The following is a 14797-nucleotide window of genomic DNA, read 5'->3' on the forward strand; positions in this document are numbered from 1 at the left end:
TACTTTTGCTCTGTTTAGTTCTAAAACTTCTAACTCACAAAAATATCACTTCCCTAGAGGATTTAGCCCACAGACTATAACAGTGCAGGGCCAACCTTTTTGGCAGGTGTGCCACAAATTAGCTCTGCACCCTCCCTAAGTACCACTCCAGTCTCTTTTCCCTGCCTGATCTGTTGCTCTGCTTCCTTCCCTGTGCTCCCTGCCCAATTTGCTGCTTTGCTTTCTGTTTTCTGTCCTAGCTGTCCGTCTCCCCTCCCCGATCTGCATGTTGCACACAGAAGCTGTCTGTGTCACTTTTATAGTGGCATCCATAGTGGTGCACACCTGGCCTATGACAGCTTACTTTTGTTCAACATCTGAAATTGTCTTTGGCAAATAAATCGCTTTGGTCAGTTGCTGCCATCTAGTGGGGTTTACTTGACTTTTACTTGGGACAAAAAACTTCATAGATAGCAGCATTTGTTTGCCTGGACTTTATAACATAACGTTTTGGATGTCCTTACTTCAGTCTGCTCATGACCTTTTCTTGCCTAGCTAAAGGACTGAACAGAGATCCTACTTAAGAAGGTGAAGCTCAACTATATGGTGGATTACTATAGTTCTATACTGTAATCTTTTGATGTATAGTAGTATATTTACGCGTGGCAGAATTTGATAAATCAATTTTTATTTTAATCCTTTTTTATTTTTCTCGGGGTGTTTTGGGAGGGCGGGATTGTGCAGTAGTTTAAATTTTCAAAGTTGCATGCCCAGCCCAAGGTGGGAAGCAGCTCCCTGTTCCCTGCAGCTCCTTAGGGGGTGAGTCCCACCTGGTAGGCACCAGAGCCTTGGTTGCCACAGCCTCCTGCCCCACTAGGCAGCTCAGCGGCAGTGGCTGGGCCCTAGGGGCACCCTTGCACACCCTGCCACCGATCACGCTGCCTCACCCCATGTTCCTAGAGCAGCCCAGCCCCTCTGTGATTGGAGGGGAGGCCAACTCAGTCTGGCACACAACATCCTAGAGGAGGGGTCAGCAACCCCCATTACGCATGCCAAGCATGGCACGCAAGGCCATTTTGCTCATCACCCCACCGCCAGCCCCGGCTCTAAGCAGCTGCTGCCAGAGTCTTGCTGCATTAGAATTCATGGGCCTGTGAAGCAGTGAAAACTCGAAAAACTGAGCTTGTAGGATTAGGATCTCACCCTCTCAGAAAATCAGGAGTCCCAGAAAAGGTCTTGTCTTTTAGCTTATTAAGAAATTGGGTTGTGCCCCAGGAGATTTAAATACCTCTCCCAGCTCTGCACAGATTGTCTCTTTGCCTTGGGCAAGTCATTAAGATAGACAAATTACACTGAGTTGGGGGCTAAAGGAACATAGTATGCATTTGTTGATTAGTCTTAACTGTTTCATGTGTCCACTAGTGAGAGCTAAACTTGGCAGTTGTTTCATTCAGGGGCATACAGCCGTGGTTCAGCTTCTGCTTTCCATGGGGACAAAGTAGACGCACACAGCTTACTATGGCTCTGGTGATGCTGAATTCGGTATAATTTGGTCTGCACCTTTATCTTGCTTTCTCCCATCTGTAGAATGGAAATAACGCTTTAGTTTTATTTGAACAGTATAGATCAGTGGTTGTTAATGGGGGTATGCCTACCCCTAGGGGTACTTAAAAAGGTCGTAGGGCATTAGCAGGGGGCTCCCACTGCTGCATGCACCCTGGCGGAGGCCTGAGGGCCATGTGCTTCCCCCCCCGATCTGTGCATGGGGTGGAGGCAGCTGCTGCTGCGCACTGGGCTTTGCACCACTGCGGCTGCCCTGGGGGGAGTGCAGTGTCACGTGCATCCTGCTGCTGGGCTGCACCGTGCACCACCCCCTGCCTGCCTGGCAGCGAGATGCACATGGCATCGCATCACTCCTGGGGCAGCTGCAGTAGCGTCCAAAGCCTAGTGCGCAGTGGCAGCTGCCTTTGCCCTGTGCACAGATGGGGGGCAGGGGATGTGCCCCCTGGGCCTCCATCAGGATGTGTGCAGTGGTGAGAGCCCCCTGCCCCCTGGATGAATTGCCCAGCTCCAATTTTTCCCATGACCCAGCCCACCTGGGGCCCTATTCCCCCCGGCCCCTGCCACTTTTTGTGTCCCACTCCCTCCCTCACTGCAGGGGGGCCTCCATCTGCCCCCCCCCAGTCATTTCCCTTCCCCCACAGACTTCCTGCTGGGGGGGCACATGCTCAGCCCTCCCCCCCCCCCCAATTTAAATATAAAGGGTACATGAGCTGAAACTTTGAGACAGAAGGGGTACACTTGTTAAAAAAGGTTGAAAACAACTGTAGATAAATTGCTTTGCGCTCCTGAATTGCACTCTGGGTACCAGTGAGATGGCCAGGAGCACAAAACTCACAGTAGAGGTTTGAGTGCATGTACTTATACAATACATATGCATCATGAAAATCGATTTAAAAAAAAAAAAAAAAAGTAAAACTCACTATAACACCTGGCATCCTTGGTTAGAGCTACTTGGTGCACATGGACATGTGTATATAATAAATCTAAAGAAGAAAAGGTTATCTATAGAAGAACTGTTTTATTAGTTCATGTAAGCATAGGTTATTCCAAAATGCTTTACAGATTGTATGTGTATAGTGTATATGATCCCTGTATATAGTTGCATATGCCTGTGTAACCTCATGTACCCACTGAAATGCTGTTATCTCTGTTGGAATGTGGCATCTGTTTATCACATGAAAGCTAGCAAACATGACAGAAGCCCCAGAGAGGAAATGAATACTTCATCCACTTGACACACAGCACAAAGTTCCTTCTTTCTATGAAAGCCAAAATAAACTATAGGTGTGGCACAATACTCTGATGTAAAATTTTATTTTTAAGGTATTTCTTTTGAAGCTTGTGGTTATAGTCTGATCAAAAAAAGGTCCAGCCTTCCCTTAAATTATAAGCATGACATACATGAGGAAAGCTTTACAAAAATGAAATAATTATGGGGCCAGCAATGATTCTTCTAGAAGGTATTTTTGGGTGAGGCAAAGGGGGAAAATCTGGGCAACAGTGGAGTTGCTTGATAGGAAGGGAGTAACAAGTTCACCATTTAAGAGCTCATCATGCCAAAAGCATATGTCAACTGCTGGCAGAAGAGTAGGGTGGTTGCACCCTCTGGAAGTGGGTGGAATTACAGACGCACGTAAGAAAATAAAATAAAACTTCGGGCAGTTTCAACAAGAATGAGGGTCTACACAATGATTGTTTTTGAAACCGTGCCAGTTGCTCCCTGGTTACCATCCCCACAATGGCAGTTGAAGAACAAGGTCCTCCAATACAAGAATAGCTTTAAGAAATTGCTGCCTGAGGCATGAATTTTTCAGCAGGGAGAGCAGAATCTGCATAAGACTTGATGCTTCACATTATTCCAAGTGGCTTTACCATCTGTAAGAGGAGGCCTGACCAGCTCTCAATCATATCTCTGACTTAAATAGTAAACCTGTTTAGGCTATAGGTAGGAGAAGCCTTATTGTATTTTTTTTTCTAGGGCAGCTTTATGAAAGGGGAGCAAAGAATCCTTAGAATGGGAATTGGGACCAATAAGAAACTGAGAAGCAAATTTACACAAACAGATCTGCTCTTCTGGCTTATACAGTGGTTGTGTTTGACATTCCAGCAACTTATATGTAGCAGGCTGATCTTCCCCAGGGTATATAGTTTACTGTCTTGTAGGTTTTGTGTTTCCGAGGAAATGACCAACTGTAGGGGTTTGGTGGGATTTTAGTCCTGTTACAGAAGTATTAAAGTATTTGTATATGTTGAAGGACTTCCAGCATTCTGCACATAAGTAATCTTGAAGTTTGTTTTATTTTCAAGTTATTATAGTGGCATGGAGGCTGACTTTTTAATAAACTGTGTATTTAGTAATTCAGATGATTGAAAGGATTATTCTCAAATTATAGGTAGTGATTACTTGGAAACAAAAAATGGAGGAGGTAAATGGGAATAAAAAGTGTGTGTGGGGTGGGGGAAGGGGGCAGGTAAGTCAGAGTTTTACAAGCCTTACTGTCTTTCTGGAGCATCAAAAGCAACAATGCTTTAGCTACCCATGTAAGGGTCTTGAATCTGAGAGTCTCAGAAGCCTTTTAAGGTGGATAAATCTTATGGCATCCATTCCACAGATTTGGAAAAATGGGATATCTCTGATCTCTGGGGCTCTACAGAAAGATGGGTAAAGACAAAAATAGTCTGACCATCTGATCCCAGTGTAGGTACATTCTGTGTTTAACCCTCACCTGTTATATTGGTACGCATTGGCTGTGTCTACACATATTAATGTGACACAGTAATCTCTGGTGTAGTTCGCACCAGAGTTTATTGCTCCCTGGCACAGCATTTACATGTGCACCCAGAACCATAGGATGCTAAGCTGGGGCAACACAGCCTTGGCTGGCAGAGGGTCTGGGGGGTCAGCCTGCCAGCCCGGAGCTGCTCTCCCCTGGCTGAACATACTGCGGAGGGGCTGGCTGGGGCATGAGGGTGCTATAGTGTGGGGCTAGCTGGCAGGCAGCCTCCGCACTGTAACATCCTTGTGCCCCAGCCCCATCACTGTCTACATGTGCATTTGACCACATGTAGCTACTCTGCTGTAGGACAGTACTTGTCAGGCAGCACTATCCTACAGCAGAGTTAATTAGTTTACTGTGGCTTAATAGTACTGCATGTGTAGATGGTGACTCTTTACTGAGGAACTAATTAGTCAGCTCCACAGTACAGCATCTTGTGTAGATGCACCCATTGTGCATGCTGTGCATCTTGGTCATCCAGTTTTCTGAAACAATTTTTTTCTCTCTGTCGCCCTTTTTTTTTTTTCTTGTAAAGAACAAAACCCAATCTCACAGCAGAGGAGAATATAATGTTTACAGTACCTTTCAAAGCCATGAACCAGAGTTTGACTACTTGAAAAGTTTAGAAATTGAAGAAAAAATCAACAAAATTAGGTGGTTACCCCAGAAAAATGCTGCTCAGTTTTTATTATCTACAAATGGTAAGTTTTTTTTACTTAAAAAAAATCTTCAGAATGTATACATGGAACCCATGAGTGTTCATTCTATATGTCCCCATACAAAGCCCTACTATTTATTTCTCCTTTCTGCTTTTATAGCATGTTCAGCTGTCCCAAACACGAATGTGGCTTTTTTTAACTTAAAATCTTAAAAAATTATGACTCCCGTCTAAGTTTCAGATGCTTTATGTTAAGAGGAGAGTTTCTGCCAGATCCTGTTGAGATCAATTTAGGTCAGTAAGCAAGACAATTATTAAACATCAGTCTACACATAAGAGCGCACACAGAAGAGCACACACCAACTGCTGCAGCTTCCTGAGCCTGACGAAGGGTTTTTGAACCCGAAAGCTTGCTTAATAACTATTCTCCAACCATTTGGGTTGGTCTAATAAAAGATATCAAATTCACCCAAGGAACCTTGTCTAGTCTACACATAATTAATTTATGCTTGGCTTAACTGTCTCTAGGCATTCAGAATTGGTTTTTAATAGTAACAAAATTTTGTGGAGAGGATTGAACTAGTGTGAAGGATTTATTTCTAAAAGGCTTAGAAAATCCTGCAAAGCCTGTGTAAGGACTTTGCTATACACAAGTTGTACATGGGACCATTTAAAGCAGTGCCTCCCATCCTCTCACTTAGATGTAGTTCTGATAACCAAACTCCTGTATAGCACCTTTATGCTATTCCTGTACAGGAGTGGGAAAGAGCTATGTTGACAGAGTGCATTTTTGCACTAATATAACTGGAGCCATGTGAAACTTAGGCTGTTTTGATTACACTTTTAACTGTAAAAGGGTGCATCTATATGTGCATTTTAATGCACAGTAGCTTATTTTTACTGTGCGTTAGTGTCACGTAAAAACCCATGTGATGACACTAATACACAGTAAAATAGCTAGACTGGTATAAAAAGTGTTTAGACCCATTTTTGAGCATATTTTTTACTTAACCAGTTCACTTGAGCGTTAACTGCAAACTGAGGTATCATTCAAATCTGATAAATATGCACCTTGAAGCACTATCTTTATGCTCTTCTTTAGGTGGGCAAGGTAACTTTAGACACTTGGAGTATGAATATTAGTAGCCTAAAAACAATGGTTGTGAACAGGCAGTGGCATCTAGATCCTTTGTTTTAATTTTGAACAATGCTTTAACTTCAGATAAAACAATAAAGTTATGGAAAATCAGTGAAAGGGACAAAAGACCAGAGGGCTATAACTTGAAGGAAGAGGATGGACGATATAGGGACCCCACTACGGTTACAACACTACGGGTAAGTAGTTTGGGTGTATTTGTTGTTGGTTTTTTTAGCTCTCAGAAGCTTCTGTGGCTTCGTCTCCCCCTGCCAGGACAGCTAACGATTAGCCATATTGTAGTGTTTGGAACCTGAGGCAGACTGAGGTAAGTGGCTAAGGCAGGGGTAAGCAATTATTTTGGTTGGAGGGCTGCTTACCAAGTTTTGGCAAGCTGTGGAGGGCCAGATGGGTAGCCCTACCCCTTGACAGGTGCCCCACCCCCAGGTTGCCATCTTGGGACCAGAATTCCCACCTTCTAACCTCTTACCTTTGCCACCAGAAGTCCCTCCCCAAAGGAAGTACTCCTTTGGGGAAGAGGGTTTGCCATTTCAGAACCAGAAAAAACCTCCACCAAATTATATATTAAAAATCAAACACCCATAATAATATATTTTATTTAATTTGAAAAAAATATTGTTGTCCTGATTTGTGTGTGATTGTGCTGTATATGTAGAAGGGATTGCATAATAGCTCAAAATGCAGTCTTACTGTTGTATAGTGTGTGGGGGGTATGGGTGGGTGGGTGTGGATTTTGTGGGGCTGTGTTGGATGTGGTATGTATGGTATTTGTGGGGTATGTGATTGTATATGGGGGAGGGTGTGGCTATGGGATTTGCGGGGAAGGGTTGAGGGTATGTGGGGTGTGCATGGGAGCCCCCTTGCATGCACCCCCCTGAGCCGGTCAGTACCCACCCCCACCCTGCAACATCCCAGAGCCTGGGTGCCCTGGCACTTCCCTGCTAACGCCAACAGTGCATATCCCTAGCGCACCCCACACTTGCTCTGCACCAGCCTGCTGTGGAGTGTCCTGCTGCCCCGGGCATGCAGTGGTAGTGGCGGGAACCAGCGCGTGCAGCCACAACCCTGTGCGCTCTGTGCCAGCTCCAGGCTTGCCCGTTGGGGCTGAGTAGCAGCAGCTGGGCAGAAACTGTTGCTCGGTCCAATGGAAAGTGAACCTGGCCTCTTGCTGCCACCTGACAGTTTTTGCTGCGGCTGCCTGGAGCCTGTGCTGTGCCAGCCTGCCCTGCAGTTCCTTTACCGCCACCTCTGGGCTGCCCAGCATGGCAGCAGTGACTGGAGGTGAAGGAGCTGCACTGCAGCCTTCAGTGGCAGCTGCAGCCAAAACTGCCCGACGATGGCAAGAGGGAGGGGCTGCTTTCCACTGTGTGGAGCAGCAGTTTCTGCCCAGCTGCTGTTGCTGCTGCTCAGTCCCAGTGGGCGAGCCTGGTGCTGGCGAGCACTAGGCAGCATGGGACAAACTGCTGCTCAGTGCAGGGGGGAAAGCATCCCCTCCCACTGCCGGTGCTTCCTGGCACAGCCGCTTGGAGTCTGCATAGGGCTGTCCGGGCTGCCCTGATGGGGTTGCCCAGAGGCAGTTATGACATGGTGGAGACACAGGAGAGCCCCACGCAGGCTATCAGCAGCTGCACCAGAAAGTGCCGGGAGGGGGAGGGGTTTAGGTTGTAGCCGTGTTGGTCTAAGGACAGGCAGACAAGGTTCCTTGGTGAATTTGATATATTTTATTAGACCAACCCAAATGGTTGGAGAATAGTTATTAAGCAAGCTTTCCGGTTCAAAAACCCTTCGTCAGGCTCAGGAAGTTTCAGCAGTTGGTGTGTGCTCTTTCTGGATGGAATGAAAAGTAAACAAGCCAGGGGCTGGGCTTGGCTGGGGGAGGGGCACTTCCCCTATGCTAAACAGCAGTGTGTCACACGCTGCCGCGTCTCAGCCCAGATGGACGAGCGCAGGGTCGGGGCTGTGTGCGTTGGTCCCTGCCTGTACTGTGGGACTGGGGCAGGCGGAAGCCAGTGACAGCCAGATGGCAGCACGAGGCCCCTGCTGGTGCACTGGGGCCAGTGCTGGTGGGGCCCCGAGAGGGGCGGCAGGAGCACAGGGTCCCAGCTGGCAGGGGCTCTGTGGAGCTGCATCAGCTCTCCTCTCTCCTCTCTGGTACAGCCCAGCCCAGTTCCATAGATCCCTGCCAGGCCATGCTCCTGCCTCCCTGCTCTGGGCCCTGCCAGTGCTGGCCTTGGGACACCAATATGGGCCCCATGCTCCTGCACACCTATCTGCTGCCATTCCCCCCCACTGCCGCTTTCCCCACTTTCCTGCCCACCTGCCTCCTTCTCCTGCTGCACCACATGGTTTCTAGCTGCATGGCTGGACCTCAGGACTCGGCAGGAGCTGGCGCAGGCCCCAAGGACTGGGGCGATTGCCCACAGTTCTCCCCTCCTCCTCTTGCCTCCCCCTCACTCCCCACTCTTACCTGAATTTCCCACCCCAGCGCAGGGAGGCATGAACAGCCCCATGGTCCCAGGCAGGAAGCCTCTGCTAGGCAGGGGCTTCTGGCTGGGGTGGGGGTAGGGCAGGGGGGGCCATGCTGTTGCAGGTTCCTGCGGTGGCTTTCCCTGAATCCTACTGTCCCTGGTTCCTGTCACCTTTTGATAGGCAGCCAGGGGCAGATTAATAGTAATTTTCTAAATTTTTAGGGACCCCACAGGCCGGATTGAATGGCCTGGTGGGCCAGATATGGCCCACAGGCTTTATTTTGTCCACCCCTGGGCTAAGGTAAGTCTACAGCTCAGCAGGGAACAGAACTCAAAATATCTGGATCCCTGTCCCAGCCATCACTAGACAAATAACGTGAACATTTTTCTGTGATGTCCTGTGTATTGTGTGGTATGCCTGTCATGCAGGGGACCTTGAAGCCCCTCCAGGAATCATCACCCTTGTTGGTTAGCCTTGTGTAGTTTCATGGTACACTGTAAGAACAGTCATGTCCATGAACATTTATTTCTATTGTATACAGAGCTTGTATTTTTGCCTTCTTTCATATATTACAGGTGCCAGTATTCAGGCCCATGGATCTTATGGTCGAAGCCAGTCCACGAAGGATATTTGCCAATGCTCACACGTATCACATCAACTCCATCTCCATTAATAGTGATTATGAAACATACCTATCTGCAGATGACTTGCGGATTAATCTCTGGCACCTAGAAATAACAGACAGAAGTTTTAGTATCTTTTTCACCATTTTTTTTTTTTTATTTACCACTTTTGATTGAAGCAGAGGTTGTTAATTTTCTTGTTTTCTCTTTAAGTGTTTGTATGTATTTAACACTTTTCTATTTTTTACGTAATTCTCACTAATATTTATAAGGATTATTGCTGCAGGAATTTTGATAACAGAAGATCATATTGGGGCAACATGAGTATTGGATTCAGGTTGATTATAGGATACTCTACTGTAAATGGATTTCAGATAAGTGCATAGTTTGCATAATTACTTAACTGCATTAATGAAGTATATTCATCCCCCTTTAATAGGGAGCAGGGATTGGTCAAATTACAGGTCACAGAGGTCCTAGGGTGGGAAGGGAGCAGGAAATTGCTGAACTTCAAATTCGTGTGGGAAAGCACTAGCTTTCCCACAAGCTGGTGTGTGTAGAAGTGATAGAAGGCAACATAATATTCTGCAGAGTAAAAATGAAACAATAGATGTACTTCAAATGATTTGTTTAGATTGCTGAAATTTGACTCAGCATTTAGCTTATGTATTAAAAGCATGTTTGTTTGCTACTGTTCCCTAGCTAATAGAGGAGTAATTTTAAAGGGACTGTTCATGTTGCTGTTTGTGTTTATAGACTAAGTTTTACAGACCATTAGAATAACACTCTTGAATACTTTAAATAGACATGGAGATTGTGAACTGTTCAAAGTCACATAAGGTGTCTCTGGCTCATCTTGGGGACAGAACCCAGGTTCCTGTTTCCAGGTTTCAGTCACTCTCTTTCTCTTGGTTACTTACATTTTTCATCTATATATGTATATACTATTCTAAACAATTGACGAGAACATACCTTAATGAATGCTTTCTAGATATTGTAGATATAAAGCCTGCCAATATGGAAGAACTGACAGAGGTCATAACAGCTGCTGAGTTCCACCCAAATAGCTGTAACACATTTGTATACAGCAGCAGTAAAGGAACAATCCGTCTGTGTGACATGAGAGCATCAGCACTCTGTGACAGACATTCAAAATGTGAGTTTTACTTGCCATCGTTGGTGATTTTTATTTCCTTTTCCTTTTTAAGTGCTTAGCATCTCGCTGCTAAAGGAAGCTAAGCATCAATTACAGTAAACTAAAGCTCTATTAATAAATTGCTTGTTTAATGAACTTGAGAAAATTCATTTAAAACCTTGGAGGGTTTTAAATGAATGAGGTGTTGGAGGGTTACCTTTCTAATTGAGCAAAAACAGAAATATGTTAAAGTAATATAAATGTCATGGGGGCTGGCTGAGAGGTTTAGAACTAGCTTAATGCATCCTTTAGCTTATGAACTTCTCGTTCAGTTCCAACTCCAATCCATAATTGATGCTAGAGACTTTGCGTGCAAATTTCAGCCCCATCCTGGATATTGTATTTGGGCCTGATCTGTAAGTGCCTCTTTTCCAATAAATGTTTGCTTCAGGATAGCCAGTACATTTGCAGAACTTTACTGTTGTGAGAGAGTGCCCATGATGGCACCAAGCTATTTTGCTTGTTACAGCCACTGCATTATAAGCATCTAATCACTTTTGTTGGGTATACCCTGGATTGGAAGGGACATCCATCCTATACTTGTTAAGAGATGGATTTCAGTAGTCCAGCAATCTTACATCTAATGTCTTAATGTATCAAGCATTGTTGATATCACACAATTACTTGCTGATTCTTGATATCACACTATTATTTACCACAAATAAAAGTAGTAAATGCTGTACATAGCTGTTATACACATTTAAGATGTCTTTGTGGCGGCATACTTTATGGTGATCAGTTCTGTTCATCTGGCCATTTAGCAGCACCTCCTGTGTTACCAAGCAGGCCATCTAAAACTAGGGGTATGCTTTATTGGGAAATGGGAGATTACTCATCAGTCGATTCATTTAAAATACTGACCCAAAACCATTTCAGATGTTTCCAATATGCATATACCAGTTCGTTTTTGTTGATGTTCCACATTGCATGGCGCATAACATTTTAGAGAAGATGTATTGTGCCACTCATCGTGCCTGTTTCTTCCTACCAGTGTTTGAAGAACCAGAAGACCCTAGCAACAGATCTTTTTTCTCTGAAATCATCTCTTCCATATCTGATGTCAAATTCAGCCACAGCGGTCGATATATGATGACTAGAGATTATCTGTCAGTTAAGATCTGGGATTTAAATATGGAAAACAGACCTGTGGAAACATACCAGGTATTCTGTTTCATACGATGGTATTGCAAACTCTGAAATAATCTAGTGTGTTGCATATGGCCACTACGCAGCAGTTGGAACTTGGCATACAGATATCCCCATATTTATATAGAGATGCACAGTTTTTTTCCTTGCAGTATGACTGTAGGGTCAGGACTGGTGTTTGGACATGTAAAAAGACATACAAAAAACTAGAACTCTTGGACATGTAAAATGCACTTACTCCTGAACATGGAACTCAGAAGGTGCTTTGACATCTCATTCATGAGGTAGCTCACAATGCCAAGTGAGAGACCTAAATTCATAACTCCTTAAGATTACTTAGTAACATTGATAGAAAAAATCATGTTCTTGAAAATAGATATTGAATACATCTGATTGAAGCTTTTGTGTTGGTGTGCTTGTTGTTTTTCCTCCAGGTGCATGAATACCTCAGAAGTAAACTTTGTTCACTGTATGAGAATGACTGCATTTTTGACAAATTTGAGTGCTGTTGGAATGGATCAGATAGGCAAGTGTAACTTTTTTTTTTTTTAAGTACATATTGAAACTTTTGTAGCTTTGAGGGTAAGTAGGGGCTACATTTCCCTTCTGACACGAGGAAGTCCAAATACAGACACTTCTGTTTTGCAGATTTAAAAGCTAAAGTTATGTATACTTGTTCCTAATAATGAACTTTCCTTTCTGGTTTTGTCTTTTGTGTTCATACTGTGTCTTCATATAGGCCCCAGTCTTGCAATCTGATCTCCATGGGAGTGAAAGTTTGCCTGTGCAGACCAATTGTTGGTTGAACTCTTGAATTTCTTCACAGTGGGGGGGCGTATTTTGTTCTACAGGACACAGAGTATATTTTGGGAGCTATGCTGGGTTTTTTATTTAAAATCTGTCTTTTTGTCAGAAGAGAAAAGTAAACAGAGACCTCTAGGAATTCTACCTCTTCATGAATTTTCAAGCTTACTTTCCTAAGGCTGGCTAACCACCCAGTTATACCACTGAGAATACAGCAGTTATTTGAGTACTATTTGTGCTTTAACTGCTCTTTTGTAAAATGGGAGCCAGCTCACTGTATCCCGTATGTGTGATGCCATTAACAGAGTATCTCATTACCAAATATCCTGGGTATCTTTTAAATTTGTTTTCTTTGTTAAAAATCTCAGATGTTTCAGTGAGAAGACCTTCAGATGGCTTTCCCCTAAGAGGTTATGTTGGAAAATGGGGAGAAGTTAGTTTCCAAACTTGAGCAATTCTAGCCACCTGGTTTTGGGTTGCCTTAGGGGCCAAGTTTTTTGTGATGTGTGGAGCCACCTCATAGAATTGGTCCACAGCCACTCAATATTTGGGTCCCAAAGTATGGAACAAGTCATCTTTTGATTGAGCAGCAAGGCAGTATTGCATTTAAATGCTGGTTACATTTTTAGAAATTGGTTAATGTTTTGCTGACATGGTGATTTGTGTGGGGCTAGGAATATGGAATGCTAATTGGTTAGGAAACATTTTGGTACAACTAGAGTTTTGTATTCTTCTAAATGGTATAGTTACTTCATAAGTCAGTGACAGAATTACACAGCAAGAGCAAGAAATTAAATTAATGATTGGTTGTGGGTTCAAATTTGCACTCTACCTATAGTTTTGTTGGTTTTTTCAGGGGGAGGGGTGTTCTTAAATAGCCTTTTGGGCAAGTGGAATTTGATTCAAGGCTAAGACTTTAGTATTGTAAGATGGTGACTCTTACAGAAGCAGGCCCACAATGATCAGTGCTTGTTTCCTTATTGCTGGAAGCCCAGAAGTGGCAAAATGGCCAGAACATGGGATGGGAAGGCAGTATTTTGTGTTCTTGGGGTTAAGGTGTTGGACTAGGAGTTGGGGAGATAAGCTATTAAGTTCCCAGCTTTGTCAAACTCTCCTTGGTGGATCACATGGTAGCCACTTGCCTTCTCTATTTGGAGTGTAAGCTGTTGGAGCTAGATACCCTTTTCTCTTTGCATGTGGAAACCCAGTTCCAGCTGGGGCTTCTGGTGATATTGTAATACAATCCTTCCCCCTTGCCATTGTTCCTTTCTTAATTGTTATTTTTCCTCCCTCATTGATAGCGTTGTCATGACGGGATCATACAACAACTTCTTCAGAATGTTTGACAGAAACACAAAGCGAGACATCACCTTAGAAGCATCACGGGAAAACAATAAACCCCGTACTGTTTTGAAGCCGCGCAAAGTCTGTGCAAGTGGCAAACGGAAGAAGGATGAAATTAGTGTTGACAGCCTAGACTTCAACAAGAAGATACTCCATACAGCCTGGCATCCCAAGGAAAATATCATTGCTGTAGCTACTACAAACAACTTGTATATATTTCAGGACAAGATGAATTAGGGTTGGCATTCCTAACAGAAGAGTCCACTTCCTGCATAGTTGAGATAGTTGAATCTAGCATTTGTACCTGTAAACGAAAGAATGAGAGAGGTCCATTGTGGCACCCCTTTCCAGTGTTTAAAAATGTGCCATATGACAACACATTTTGATAGCTACATGGAGGAAGCTCTGTTGATCCATCACTGTTTTTCTCCATGTCTGCTAGCCATTTAGGTGAAGGTAGGGCACTTTGTAATTTAATGACTACTTGCACCATCTTGCCTAATGGACTAGATTGGACTGTATCAACATTGGTTTACTCCACTTTTTATGCCTTCCATTGTGATCAAGTCAAACACAGGGAAAGCCTTCAGTCATGCTATGGGATTTAATTGTGTAACCTCATTACTGTATCATTTGTGGCCCTTTTTTATTAAATACAGCTCATTCTTGCTGTGGCTTGTAGCATTCCTCCTTCTGACCTCCTGGATTCCCCTTTTTTCCCTTTCATCCCCCTCCACCCAGCCCTGGTGGTGGTGTATAGGCAAAAACAAAACAAAGCACATGAAATTGGGTCAGTTTGGGGTCAGTGGTAAAGGGGGTCTGTGTTGCGAACAAATGTTTTAATAAACAGTTGACTGTAATCACTCCTTGCCGTGTCTGGCACCAAAAACAAAAAAATAAGGAAAGAAAACTACTGAATAAAAGTGACAAAGAATGGAGAATCTGTTTTTCTTTTTTAAATCTACCTCTTTATACAGATATTCTGTGTTTTACCTTAGATGCATGAAAATAAAACAATGTGGTTTTTTTTTTGTAATGATTTTAACCAGTATGAATTATTTTTCCTGGGGGGAGGGGGGAGGA

At 44.0% G+C, this 14797-nt stretch overlaps 1 protein-coding gene across 1 annotated transcript in view; it reads left to right on the plus strand.

The window, feature by feature from the left end:
• The window catches only part of PPP2R2A (protein phosphatase 2 regulatory subunit Balpha), a 68939-nt gene extending 54287 nt beyond the window's left edge, over positions 1–14652 (plus strand). Inside the window, exons 4-11 of the mRNA XM_014522286.2 lie at positions 3662–3667; positions 4853–5020; positions 6200–6312; positions 9178–9355; positions 10217–10381; positions 11412–11581; positions 12001–12092; positions 13672–14652. Coding sequence (XP_014377772.1) covers positions 3662–3667; positions 4853–5020; positions 6200–6312; positions 9178–9355; positions 10217–10381; positions 11412–11581; positions 12001–12092; positions 13672–13951 — 1172 coding nt within the window. The 3' untranslated portion in view covers positions 13952–14652. The remainder of the gene's footprint in view (positions 1–3661; positions 3668–4852; positions 5021–6199; positions 6313–9177; positions 9356–10216; positions 10382–11411; positions 11582–12000; positions 12093–13671) is intronic.
• The last annotated feature ends 145 nt before the right edge of the window (positions 14653–14797 follow it).

Source organism: Alligator sinensis, unplaced genomic scaffold (assembly GCF_000455745.1).
Source record: "Alligator sinensis unplaced genomic scaffold, ASM45574v1 scaffold685_1, whole genome shotgun sequence".
Taxonomy (NCBI): Eukaryota; Metazoa; Chordata; order Crocodylia; family Alligatoridae; genus Alligator; species Alligator sinensis.